At 47.4% G+C, this 14,137-nt stretch overlaps 1 protein-coding gene across 3 annotated transcripts in view; it reads left to right on the top strand.

The window, feature by feature from the left end:
• The window catches only part of LOC142589936 (kinesin-like protein KIF19), a 170,212-nt gene that overhangs the window by 116,198 nt on the left and 39,877 nt on the right, over positions 1 to 14,137 (top strand). For all 3 annotated transcript variants that reach the window (XM_075701654.1, XM_075701655.1, XM_075701656.1), the window contains exons 9-15: positions 1,785 to 1,966; positions 3,715 to 3,934; positions 7,965 to 8,184; positions 9,769 to 9,846; positions 10,169 to 10,212; positions 11,101 to 11,249; positions 11,839 to 11,920. In XM_075701654.1, coding sequence (XP_075557769.1) covers positions 1,785 to 1,966; positions 3,715 to 3,934; positions 7,965 to 8,184; positions 9,769 to 9,846; positions 10,169 to 10,212; positions 11,101 to 11,249; positions 11,839 to 11,920 — 975 coding nt within the window. The remainder of the gene's footprint in view (positions 1 to 1,784; positions 1,967 to 3,714; positions 3,935 to 7,964; positions 8,185 to 9,768; positions 9,847 to 10,168; positions 10,213 to 11,100; positions 11,250 to 11,838; positions 11,921 to 14,137) is intronic.

The following is a 14,137-nucleotide window of genomic DNA, read 5'->3' as shown; positions in this document are numbered from 1 at the left end:
TGTGTAATCTAGTTGGAGATTTCTTGTTTTGTTTTCTTGGGCCGTCACTAGTATTCATTCAGGGTTTCTTTTTTTTTCGTACTCTTGGATAGTGTTCTTGCTCTATTTTCTTGTGGTTTGTTCTCCGCCCAGCTGCTTGGTCCTCAGATTGCAGTATATTTTACCTAAGTAAATAAGTAGCAAGACGTTTTTTTCTGACGGATGTCTGTTCAAAGTAACCGCGATATTATTTACGGAGGCCCCAGGCCTGTCTTGCAACAACGTGTCCAACAATGGCGCACAACGTGGGATGCCGTACACAGTGCGCTATACCCTCACGTGTTCTCCTATAGACCCTTTTACAGTTTACAAACATAAGCCCTGGACGGTTTCCGGCTTTGCTCATTGACGTAGTTCACTAAATTTAGCGAACAAGAAAGGCATTGGCTGCGATATCGAGTAGGCAGGAGTGCGTTAATGTCTAAGCCCGCAGATATTTAACACTTTTCCTCTGTACATAACGACAATTTTACAAGTGAATGTTGGCATAGGTCATACGAGAAATTTTCTGTATTAGTCTTGAGGCGAAAAGCGCATGTCTTTTATCTCAAAACTTAAAAAGAAGACTTTCCCCATAGTAAAACAGCTTAAAAAAAGTGCCGACGATTACGTTACTTCCTAATTCGAAATTTGAGCGCAGCAAATAAGCTGTTTCACCTTTTCGATAGATTGAGGCAAAGAAATCGAGCAGCACATGTATGCGCTATCACTGAATGTTTTTTTTTTATTTTTCACACGTATTCCTTTAACAAAGACTCCACTAACAGTTCTTGACAGTCATGAAGGAAGCTTTGTGGTCGGAGAAATAGACTGATATATGTTCGACTTGGTACACCAATGCTTGATTCTCAAAGACGAGATCTATACAAGTGCCTCGCGAGGTTGTCACAGCCGTGGGACGCGTTACGAGCGAGAGGAACGGGATGTTCTCCCGCATAAGTGTTAGGAAATTGCTGTTTGTCTTTATGTCAAGCCGCCACCGATCTGGCTCTCTGATTGCCACCGCACAGGGCGAACGGCAGCGGCAATTTCGGCTCGGGCGGTGCACATATACAGATCCGCCGCCACCGATCTGGCTCTCTGATTGCCACCGCACAGGGGTTGCATTGGAGGAGGAGCGAAGAAAGGAATTAAGTTCGAGCCGGCGCTTTGACAACCGGAGACTCGCAGGAAGAGGGGGAGGGGGGCGGCGTGTACACCCAGCGGCAAACGATGGGGGCAGAAGCGCGCGCAGCAAGCGGACAACACGATAAAGGGAGGAGGGAAGAGATAGCAGCGACTGACTGATGCCGCTGACGCCGATAGTGAGTCAACCCCAGCTGCGGAGTTGGTTTCAGGGACAACGAATAACCGGCGCGTCTGCAACTGAAGAGCACACTATCCGCCACACAAGAACAGGGGGGGGGGGGACTTTTTCCTCCTCTTTCTGCATGGCGGCGACGGTGTTCTATGCAGTCACGTTATCTTGACTCTCTAGCGGCGTCAGCGGCATCCAGCGGTATCAGTCGGTCGCTGCTAGCGCTGGGGGGATGAAAGGGGGGCGGAGCTGGTTACGAGGCCGACGACGACGCCGACGCGAAACCCAGGAACGGACGCCAAAGAGCTGCGCTCTAAAACACGCTTTGTGTTCCGGAGCAGTACACGGATATGGCTCGCGACCGGAAGTTTCTTGTAGCCGCACTCTCGATGCTGTTGTCGCGTGTGTGATAACCGTCTATACATGCGGGTCGTACATTTCCTCGCAGCCACACGGAACCCCAAGTACGTCAACTTCCGCGACAGCAAACTGACACGGCTGCTGAAGGAGGCGCTGTCCGGCAACTGCCGCACCGTCATGGTCGCCCACATTTCGCCCGCATCGACGCATTACGACGAGTCGCGCAACACCCTCGTCTACGCCGAGAGGGCGCGAAACATCACCAACAAGGTGAGCGTTCGCGCTATCACTTGGTAAGAAGCGTCAACGCAGTGGTTCCAGTAGTAAACGCAAAGTCATTTATGTAGATCTTGTCCCTGCGGTAGAGACCACTTAGTCCATGGTTCCTGTGGCTATAGAGTTTCTCACTGTATTACCTAGAGAGAAATGTGGCGCTGCTGTGCTGTAGTATGCATAAGAATGCCGGTATATTGTGACTTCGGATTGGCTTCGCTCTCGGAGAGCCAGGCAAGCACCGGTCCGTCTGTAACAATGATTAATTTTCTACTAAAACAGCACGTAAAAGGCTGTTCTAGCTTTATTATTACACAAAAACATGTTTTGTTCAACTATGAAAGCTTGTTATTGCGTGTACAGTTATATGATACGTGAAAGGTATCAGCGGGTCGCTAAAGTTGGAAGACAGACGACAAGATTCGCGCTCGCTGAGAAACAGTTTTTCGTCTGTTCTTGCTTTTCTTCGCTTGGTCATGCATTGTAAGTGAGTAAAGATGTAATATGCGTGAATGGAAACTTTTTATGAAGATTTTACTTTAAGAACGCGTTATTTGTGTAGTCATACCTACGTTCTAGGCGAAGCCTCTTACAACACCAGCCAACACAAGCCTCGAAGACGCGTATACCGTCATTCCCAAGACGGCACGGCGCCCCTTAAGAAACTCCCATAGACGGTGGCGCCAAATAGTGAAAACTCTGCCTGTGGCATCGGTTGCCGAGGGAGGCTGGTTCGCCAGCTGTCGCTGGTCGTCCGGGCTAGAGTTGAGCAGCCCGGCCCTGCCATTGAAACTGGCTGGGGCTGGGAATGGTGGGAACCGCCGCAGTATTTATGACACCCCCAGGCAGTGTGGTAACGAATTGGCGCATTCGACGCGGAAACGGTACGGATTATCGTATTGTGTGGGGTACCAACGGTGCAGTAAGCTTAGCTGTCGGCACGTGTTTGTCGCAGCAGTGGCAGAGTCTTTGGGGCGGAGCGCAGGAGTTGCAGAGCACTAGTGGCGCCTTCTTCAAATGAATGCCCTAACAGTGCCGAGAGACGCAACCCGACTCCCGTCTGGTTTTCTGCTTGCACGTCTGCGCGACACTGATCTGATGACCTTGCAGAAAACAGCGCTAATTAGAGCTGGACGCAGGGACGAACAAGACAGACACTTCGCTGACTGGAACCTTTATTCAAGAAATAAGCGTACGTAAAAACCCACGGGCTCCACATGACAGTAGCGCCATACTAAACCAAAGAAAAGTGAGAACGTTTCACCTATCCACACGCACACATGTTGTACTGCTTGAGAACTGGAACTGACGCGTTCGGCTAGTGCAGTGTGTTTGCATCTTGTGCGATGGCCTGAGTCATGTTTAGCGCATCTGCGCGCACCATACGATCTCGCTTGAGGACTGTTGTGAACTCCGCTTTAAATTCGGCGGAGAGATCATTTGAGCTGCACCACGCACTTGGACCTTGAAGCATGGTCCTCTTAGTGCTATTCCCACAAGCAAGGACACTGCTAGCCTTCCTCAGAAGCACTGGACTTGAGAAGACACTATAGTTACTTGTTGATGTGTGCTCTTGTGTGTGCATGTGCGTGTGCGTGTGTGTGTGTGCGCGTCCACTCCATAAGAAAGCTTGATTTGATGTGTTGCCCTCTTGCTACGGAGTTCCTTGCTGGGCGTGGCAAACATCTCCAGTGTGCAATAAGCAGTGCCTCCCTCTGTCGCTATTCCCGCCTTGTTCCGTGAAGGTCCGCTGCAACCTGGTGGACGTGTCGCACCACGTGAAGCAGTACCAGAGCATCATCACCGAGCTGCGACAGGAGATCCAGAAGCTCCAGGACAGAATAGAGATGAACGACTCCGCGGCGTCCAGGGAGCCTTCGTCTCCCTCGGTGACAACCTCCCCGGACGACGCGCCGGATGACAACAAGATGGCCGCGAACGGTACCAACGGACACAACGGCAACAGTTGAGTGACGCCTCCCTCCTACAGTACAGCATGCATGGAGATTACGAGCAGGGCTGTTTATTTCAATAACGGTGAAGCTCGCCGAAGAGGCTCAGTGGAGATAGATAGATAGATAGATAGATAGATAGATAGATAGATAGATAGATAGATAGATAGATAGATAGATAGATAGATAGATAGATAGATAGATAGATAGATAGATAGATAGATAGATAGATAGATAGATAGATAGATAGATAGATAGATAGATAAATAGATAGATAGATAGATAGATAGATAGCGTTATGTATTCTAAGAACAAAGACGATGATTAATGGGATTTTATTGTGCAAGGGCCAGGGAAGGTAAAATAGCGCCAAGAAAGATGGTAAGAACAAAGGGATTCCTGCTGGCTCCCTTTGCGGCAGCAAAGTTACAATGGTTTCACCAACTCCCATAAGTGCTTCTATCGCTCACAGTCGAACAAAAACAGATTTTCTGCGATTTGTAATAACGAACGTTTTAATCGAACGTGAACCAAATACCAAAAATGATTCGATTCGGATTAGAATTTTTTCGCATATTCGCACGCCTCTACGATTCAAATAATGCCTCTCTAACACTGAGAAAAGGATATCCAAAGCTTGACAAATGTTTTTCGTGACCTCCCATCAGCCCCACTATTCTATTTAGCTCGCGGGAAACGGACTACTTTCTACGCCTAACTAACCATCTGTTTCATTTACATAATCTGGGCCTTCCAATGAGGCGCGTTCTGCTGTTTCCAGCACTCGTAAGATAACACAGTGAGGGCTCGCGATTAGTTCGAGATGGCAAAGGTGCAGATGTTGCGTATCGATACGTCGCCCAATGTACAACACCTAGGTCACACAACACGTATGCACAAAGCGTGACAGGCTCTCGGAAGCAGCATTGCACAAACGAACAACCGAGCCCACAATTCTTTCGGTGGGCGCAACCATGGAAACGACCATCCGTTATGAATTTCGGTTACTCTTTGTGTTCATTGAGCTGCGTAAATCAGTGCTATTCAAAGAAAGAGCCCACGTGCGCTTCGTGAAGATTTAATGCGATTGATCACACGTATGGCATTCGGCTTCGGCAATTTCTCATTCTGGGCTCTCCGAGGCGACATCGATCGTTGATAATTTTTCACTCTCAGCGCAGGATAACTGTCCGTAGGCTATAGTGCGATGTCGCCTGTTTATGCGTGCCAACTCGTGTAACAAAATGCGCGTACGACCGGTTGTCATGGAGATCGGGAACTGGTGCGGTGTTTGCGCTGCAGGTATCAGGCCGCACTTGTGAGTCGGTTCGAACGCGCAGTTGTTATGTAAAAGCCCCTCCCCCCCCCCCCCCCCCCACACCTCAGCAGACTTGTTTTTCTTACTTTTTTTTTTAGGAGCGCCTGTTCCTCTATGGAGAGAAACAACATGCATAATTCCACGTCGACGCATATCTGTTCAGTTTCTAACGCTGGTAAGGAAAACTGGGTCGACTTCGAGCGAAGCACAAATTGCAGGCGCTGCCTGCATAAGCATAACGTGAAAACACTCTGACGACAGATTGCCTTTTTCATTTCCTGCCTGAAACTGCACGAAAATGAAAGGCCAGGTGAAGGATTCCACGTGCAGATGAGTAGAGAAATACATTATTGTTCCTTACTGCACTTGCAAGTGGTACCGAAGCAGAATGTAACGACCTGTACTTCTTGTATGACCGCCGCCGGAATATCACAATGCCCAAGTATAGGCGATGCATTGCGAAAGTATTGGTGCATTTCGCTGGGTGTCTGCGTTACTTGAGCCATAGTAGAACAATTTTGCTGATAAATTTGACCGAAAGACAATTCTCATTTCATCGATAGCGCAAAAACACACTTAAAAATTAAAAACGTTATGGGCATCAGTAAGTATACAAAGTGGATACAGAGGTTTTTAGGAAGAAAGAAAAGCTAAAGGAGACATAAACAAAATGCTAGACTGATAAATATCTGTACATTGCACGATTAGCTTAAGCAGGTTAGGTGACCATGCGTAGCCACCCCATATCGAAAAAATGCCAATAAATGATCATTATGATCACAATCATCATCGTCATCATCAGCACCACCATCACCCATAAAGTCGTTTGTGACCTATGAGGCCACCCGCTGGAAGCAAGGAAAAAAGACCTTAATAAATGCTCCTTTAAACCGAGCATTCATTCTATAAAGCTTCAGATTAAGGCCACCAGAGGGAAACCTTGTGTTAGAGTCGAAAAGCGGAGGTTGCGGGCCTGTTCATTCAGCATCGTAAATGACGGGCATTACATCTGTTTACATGTGCTTTGTCGTCACGACTTCAAACGACTTTGTGGCTTCTTTCATCAACCTATTTGAAAGTAATTTCTCGTGCGAAGCTTGTTGCGTGGCGGTAATTGGTCTCCGTTGTCGGCCTATTTTTAGCATTGGACGGTCTGAAAATATTTGAAACAAGATAGCTCCTTAGGACGGAAAATAAAAGATTATGAACGTGGTGATCAGTTGTTACCAAGCATTGCCTAGCTTGAGTGGAATGTATATACGGCGAGGAAATGTGAAGATTTCGTTTACGCTTTGAAAATTATGCAATAGAGTGACGCACGTAAGATAACTTTCGAATAACGAATCGAATATGTATATTTTTCCATTTCATTTAATCCTCGAAACAAATAGTCCCTATTCGATTGGGTCCTCAGATCTAATGGTCACTATTCGTAAATCTGAATATTTTTTTGATAGTTGTGAAATTAGTTAAGTCGTCTACTGTACACGATCTAACGTGAAATCGAAGCAAAAATGCGATAACTTTCACCCCAACAACAGTGAACGTAACAGTTGACAGCACGCTGCGTCGCTCATACGCTGACTATTCCGGCTAAACGGGATCAATAAGATGTCGATAAGACACGTCATTCAGCAGTGGACATTCTTTGCTACTTTTTACGAATGCAGCACCTCCGTCGTTTTATCAGATTAAGTACGAATACCTTTCACTGCAACATACTTTGTACAATAGCGGTACTATCAGCCGCGACCGTTCGAACTAAGCAAAACGCGCTTCTTCTTCTTCTTTCAGCCATCGCCAAAGCTGGCACGCGTATCTGATTTCGTCACGGATGTATACATCGATACTATTGGTCAACACGGTGGCCTTTCTAAATTTTATGTGATAATGCATGACCGCGCGCATGCCCCGAGGAGCATTGAGTTTGTGAGCAACTTGCTTAGTCACTTGTCTTTAATGCTGCCTTTCTAAGGTGGTGAATACAAAAACGTGGAAATAGTTTGATATTTATGGTAAGGAGTATTGTAAAGCTATTCAATAAACTATTCTGCATTTCATTCGATTCGTCTCTCGCACTATTCTGTTCGCCCTGGATTCGCTTCTGGCGCTGTCCGATTCGTATTTGACTCGGTCTAAAAAATTACCATTCGCACGCGCCTAACATAAGGCATCTAAGTGTAATTAAGAAAACTGTCTGAGGCTAGCACGCGACATAACAGAACCTAAGGAAAGAGTAAAGAAAAACTAAGGTGTACGTACTTTATCATCCTAACCGTGTCCGATCGCAACAAAAAATAATCACGCACTAATCATGATTCCCACTATCGACGAACTATTTCAGCACCTGGAGTTGCCCCTGATAACTTTCTTATAAAACTCTGCGGTTTACCGAAAGGACATCCGCGCTGAAGGCCTTCCTCGCGTTATTAAGGTTCTTGCGGTCTACGGGCCTAAACGATAGAGTTTAAGAACGCCGCCCCCTACCGCTCCGTAGGGTACGTGGTTTGTTCGTGCTCGTCTCTCTTTCTCTCTATATACCCATTCCACGCTCTTTCTTTTTCTGTTCACCTTAACCCTTCCCCCCGTGCAGGGTAGCCAACCTGAACTGCCTCTGGTTAACCTCCCTGCCTTTCTATGCATCCTTTTCTCTCTCTCTCTCTCTGCGGTTTACTGCACTTAATTCCACGCTCGTCACGTCATTTCGAGGTGGTCATCTGCGCAGGGTCTACGGACGACGAAGAAGAGGCGCAGCGACACCGCGACGCTAACGACGAGAAAAACGGCGGCAGCCATAACCACCACCACCACCGGGACGAGCAGAGGAGGGCCGACTCAGCCGCCAGGGAGCGCCACCAACACAACGACAGGGCTGACGCCGACCGGGAGATCCGCGAACTACGGGCAGCGCTCATGGACGCCTTCAACCGGCAGATGGAAGTCAGGTGCGTGGGTCATTATATTTTTCTTTTTCCGACAAAGTCAGTTGGCGCTTGTAGTTCTGCGCTGACTATCAATCTATAGGCGTGCATAAAACGCGTAAACAGCTTTGTATTACGATCGTCGTCGTCGCGATAGCCATGGTCATCAGCCTCATCAGCCTATGTTATGTCCACGTAATTCCTGGAAGGAGGCCTCTCCCGTCGTTCTACAATTAACTAAGTTTTGCGCCGGCGACGAGAGTTGTATTCCTGCAAGTTTTCCGATTCCCTCACCGTGGCCGCCCAGTCCTCGGCCGTCCATGACTGCGCTTTATTTCTTTCGGCATCCATTTTTTTTTTGTGCTTTATAGATCATCCGGTCTCTACACATTATGTGGCACTTCTCAACTTTGCGCTACCGCCTCTCAAACTCTTAATCTCAATTAGAACGTCGGCTACGCCCCTTTCGATCCCTAATCCACACCGCTGTGTTCCGGTGACCTAATGTGGCGCGCAGCAGGGTGCACACTATACTGTAGGAACGACAAAACTATGGGCAAAGCTGCTGACTCATTCGGGGTGCGATGGGAGATCGCCGTTCGATAGGCGCGTTCAGTGTTGCGTCCAGTTTCGCCTCACGCGATTGGCCTACAGGCCGCACCTTACGGGCGCGCCTCACGACGTCGGCCCGGCCTATAGGCCAGACACGCAAGGCGAATGTAAACGCAACATTTAACACGCGTTTCGAACGACTATCTCCGATAAACTTCTCTGTCAGCCGTGTCGTGCTTGCGTGCAGACCACGACCCGCACATCTTTGTTCTCATGCTTTCTCTCGTGCTGAATTGACAAACGGCCCGCAAAATGAGTGGGTTCAGTTTTTTTTCTTTTTTTTTACCGCTTGTAGTAGTCTGTCGTCAGCAGCAGCAGCAGCAGCAGCAGTAGTAGTAGTAGTAGTAGTAGTAGTAGTAGTAGTAGTAGTAGTAGTAGTAGTAGTAGTAGTAGTAGTAGCAGCAGCAGCAGCAGTGGTAGTACTGATTGTAAGCATTCGTGCAGTCATAATAATAATAATAATAATAATAATCAATAACGATCTGAACATCAGAGCCCCCCGCCCCTCTTGAAAACAAAAAAAAAACTGCATGCCTGCCTGAGAATAATTATAGAAGTCATCACCGCTCAGTGGGCTACAGGTCTCAACGCTATCGGCTGCGCTGACTAAACCGTCACGGGAGACATCACCCTGGGCACAGCACATCACCACTGCAGGAAAATTTGCTGCCGTTACTGTCGTCGCCTAGATAAATAGCTCCGTCTGCTAATTTTTTTTTTTGCGTTTTCAATCGTTTAGTAACCGCTGCTCGCATAAGGGGACGCCAGTGGGGGTCGAACTTCCCGAACAGACATGCTTTCACGTTCGAACTAAACAAATGTTCCTTCCAAAGCAATGTAAGATTTCTCGCCGGGACATTCGAGTGCGTTCGCATTAAGCGAAAGGTCGAATTAAACGGGAGTCGACTGCACGTTTACGGACAGGCCAAAACCCTTTATTGTCATCGTTGCCGGGTTGTAAGCTCACCACGATCCTCACACTTTCTCTCACAACAGACGCAAGATGATGGAGATCGACAACTTCCTGCTCGCACTCAGCACCGACCTCGAAAAGCTCAGCATCGTCATCAACCAGTAAGCCTTCCCGCTGTTTTCCTTTACCCCGGGGCAGCTCCTGCGGCGACCGCGCAGAGTGACCTTTAGTCGTCGAAAGGGAAGTCCCTCTTTGTCCCAGCAATATGCGCTATAGCGACGGGCATAAAAGCGTTAGCACTAATGTAATGGCCGCGTATCGACCGACGCCCTGACTGGAAGCGGCCGCGTCGGAGACAACGCGGAGCGCGGGTACATAAAAGCCACCCTTGCGTTGCCGCTGTTCGATACGCCTGTGCAAACTAATGTTCCGGCCAGGTTCATTGTGACTGACCGACCACCTTTTTTTTATTTCTTTTCTTAGATGGGAGACCCAAAAGGTCAAGTATGAAGCGACGGAAAGCGAAGGCAAGTATATGGCGAAGCGAATAACGTCGCAAATAAACGGTGTATACTATGTCCTTTGTTGACGACCCACACGGCGACAACGTTGTTCAGACCGCAAGAAGGCATTCTTGTCGCGGCGCTAGCTTAGGCCTTTAACTATCCTGCCCGAGCCGTACTTGCTCTACATGTTCGTGACCATATGGCCAAGGGCGAGTTGTACTCGTCCACGCCCCAAATGCTCCACTTACCGGAGACGGGCAGCACCCATCGACTTTACAAACCTGCAACTCAGCAGAAAAAAAGTGATATCAGAAATTTTTTAATCTGCATCTAATAATACGTCTGATGTGAACAAAATTGATGTATTTATACATCGCTCTACTAATAATCATTGAGTGGGAACATTTCAAAGCCCTTGTGATATCGTACAAATTTAGCATGTGCTATATATTAACCAATCACATGTGTCCAGCTTATTTGCTCTCACGGATGAAGTTTATGAAACCTCGATGTGCGTTTTTGTTCTAGAGTTACACGTTTGTGAACTTAGTGGTTCTGTTTTCATCTTTTTCTTGAACTCAGCCATTTTCGATGACTTTCTGTAAATAAAAGGTATTATGCTCTAAATACTAATTCTCCTTCCTACAGTTGGTACAGTTAAACTATACCGCTCTTAAATGCAGCAACTTTATTCACATTGGTTCAGCAGTTTTTTTTTTTTTCAGAAAAGAATTCCTCTGTTTTACATTGTAGCCACACGGTGACGCCCTTAACGTTACCAATTTCAATTAATGGGCGTTATGGGAAGCTTTTCCTCCAAAGTGGTTTTATTTCACTCTACGGATAATTTCCTTCCTCCGTTAAGATGCCATTGCTTGTCTTAATGGCGCACTTCCGGTCCTTGCGCAGCTTCACCGGAAGAGGAACCAGGCTACATCCGGCAAGCCTGGGAGGACATCGAGTACATCCAGGGGGAGCAGCAGAAGTTCCTTGCCATGCGCGAAGACGTTGAGAAGGAGTTCGAAGAGGCCAGGGAACACACATACAGGCTCACCGAGGTGACTTCGACTGACTCAGCTTGGCTTGGCTGGCGTTTGGCCTTGCTGGGGCGCGTGCCTCTCATTCAGCGTGACGAACCAATTAGCCCAGGACGAGGTGGAATTATTGTAGAAGTTCCAATACGCATCGGTGATGAGTCAAGTGCTTTATTTGTCACACGTGTTCCTATCGGATCTAGCTGCAGGACCTTAAGCGCGCTGTGAAAAGCTTCCCTCGCCATCCCCCTTCCCATGTGTAAAGTAGGAAACTGGATTCAGACGGGTTAACCTCCCTGCCTTTCCTTCCTCCCTTCTCTCTCTCTCTCTCTTGACTTACGGCTTGGTACTCTTGACGAACAGTTGCGATAAGACTTAGGTTAGCTGATTCATTGCCTCACTCATTGATTTGCCTAGTTAGATATGCTGTACGAATCATGAAGCTAACATTGATTGATCAAATAATAACTAAATATGGTGATATTAAATTATTAATTGATAGGAAGATTGAATTAACTTTTCATTGATTGATTGATCGATTTAAACTGCTTATAAACCGAGCTTCTTGGCTTTCGCAAGGTGAAGTTTGGTTTTCCCTCTTCTTTCTTTTCAGAATTTGCCAAACGTGGCGAGTTCTGAAGAGCAGCGTGAACTCCTCAGGTTACTGACCCAAGTCCACAAACTCGAAGTGGAAAGTATCCTTTGGCCTAATCAATTCAAAAATAGCTTTTATCACCTGCGAAGCAGATGTCTAAAAAAAATAACCTATAGCTGCACAATCGCCGCTCCCAAATGCGCCCACACGTGGTGACACCTCATCGGAGCAACGCCACAGGGTAGCTGCTTAATTGCCGTCAGACACTCGTTTCACCACACGCCAGCGTTTGATCCAATTGACAATTTAATCATTGTGGAGAAGCCGACAGCATGGTACTCGTACCGACCTATCGCCAAAAGCACGTAATAAATCGCACAGTTTACTACTTTTTTTTTCTTAGAAATTGTAGTCGCGACGCGATCGCAGTTTTAAAGCTAGGTACCTTACAAGTAAGTCGCGCTGCGAACTAACCAGGACTCGCGCGCTCAAAACTTCTGTTGCGTTAGCAACGCTCGCGATTGGCACTCAGCGCCACGATCAGCACCATAATCGATTACGGCACGAATCATTGTCAATGACAAATACTCTCACCTAAGAAGAATCAGGGAAGCCTAGAGGACGAATTTTTTTTGACAAGTGCACGAAGCCACCAGACAATGGGTGCATAGCCAAAGAAGGGTCTTGACTCTGCCAGCTTCGATTATTCGAGGTAGCACACGAAGGTTTATTGGCCAGTTCGCCTGCTCCACGATGCCTCGTTCGGCGTTTCACCTACGGTTGAAGGTTGTTCCACGTGCATCGATATCTGTAGGGAATGGCGCAGTCTGGCCTTGCCAGGGCTAGCTTCCGTGTTTAGACACCCAACGAAACTGACGGAGGAACATCCACGGAGTTGAACTAATATATAGTGAGCAGTAAGGACGCTGTCAGCTCGAATCCCACCGGTGGTAAGTGGTCTTGCTTCCGCTTTCACATCGTTTTTCCCTTATTGATTCCAGATTTCAATTTACTGAAACAGTCCTTTCTCTCTACGTGTACATGGTGCTCTTTAATTTCATTGTCTCTTGGGTTCATATGGTTGTCTACTGACAAAAGATCCCACCATTCGGTTCCCCTTGGGCTCCTCTCGTTGAGTGCGTAGCAAAGCTTCTCGACTTTGCTAGACCCGGTGTCTCGAAGATGTCATTTCGACGGATTGCTTCTTCCTCACGTCACGTCCCACGTGACGCCTGTATAGTTTACATGCCGCCTCACATCTTCGCGTTGTGTGTGCGTGACTGGCACTCGCTAACACTCCGAGGGTTAGGCTCGCAACACAAACAGCGAAATGAATTAAGCGGAAGGACAGCCGCCGCCGTAGCTCGGTCGCCAGAGAGCATTTCCCACGCGGGTCGCTCAGAGGTTGTGGGTTCGGCTGCCACCGTAGGCAAATCGCCCTATCTTTCACGTTCGTGGCCATATATTTTCATATTACTTTTTTTATTTCCTTAAATACAGCACCAGAAAGTATGACATAAAGCGTGGATTGTAGAATTTTTTTTTTTAATTGGCAGTTGCGCGCAGCGCCGACAGCGATAGGGAAGTTTAGCGCTGGGCTTGAACTCCTCAGAGGATGTGCTAACTATACGCAAGTACGACTACACGTAGGAGCGGTTGCGCAAAAAAAAAAAAAATCATTCATTAGCTATTTAGCGGTAAATGCGAGAGGAAACGCGCTAGGGCATTGAGTCTAGCCTCTTTCAGGTCCCGGATCCAGGATTAAAACCACGTTCACCGCATTGTAAAGTTTGGAATAGGAGCTCACTCGACACGCGTCCTGCCTCTTCGAAGGACGAAGTCAAACGGACAGTGGTCCGGAGCAACGCATTTCCTATCTGCCTCTGCCACGTGACCGGCTTCCCACAGTTCACACACACGCATATTTTTTTCTCCGTTCTGATACCCTTAATGCTCACGCATTAGCATATCTGGCAACCTTTGTATATCCTTTCGTACGACGCGAAGGGGATGTAATGGCACCGCACAGGCTCCACTGCGGGACCTGTAAGGAAACGGCGCCAGCGAAATGACATCGCTGTCACACTGTGAGCGGTAATATTATTTCGCATTTTTCTGGCACGCGTGGTCAGAGAAAATTTAGGATAAAAGACGTGCGCTACGAAGGAAATTTTTCCATATTTTTTGTTTGCCGCCTGCAATTTTATAATTTCACAGAGTTGTTTTTGTGAAAAACCCGGTTTGAGCGGCTTTGGCGGTTGAACAGTGTAGCATCTACTTTGCAGTGAAAATTCGCCGTTGAGTTACCGTACAATAT

The sequence above is a fragment of the Dermacentor variabilis genome, chromosome 8 (genome assembly GCF_050947875.1).
Source record: "Dermacentor variabilis isolate Ectoservices chromosome 8, ASM5094787v1, whole genome shotgun sequence".
Taxonomy (NCBI): domain Eukaryota; kingdom Metazoa; phylum Arthropoda; class Arachnida; order Ixodida; family Ixodidae; genus Dermacentor; species Dermacentor variabilis.
This window is presented reverse-complemented; position numbering and strand designations above follow the sequence as displayed.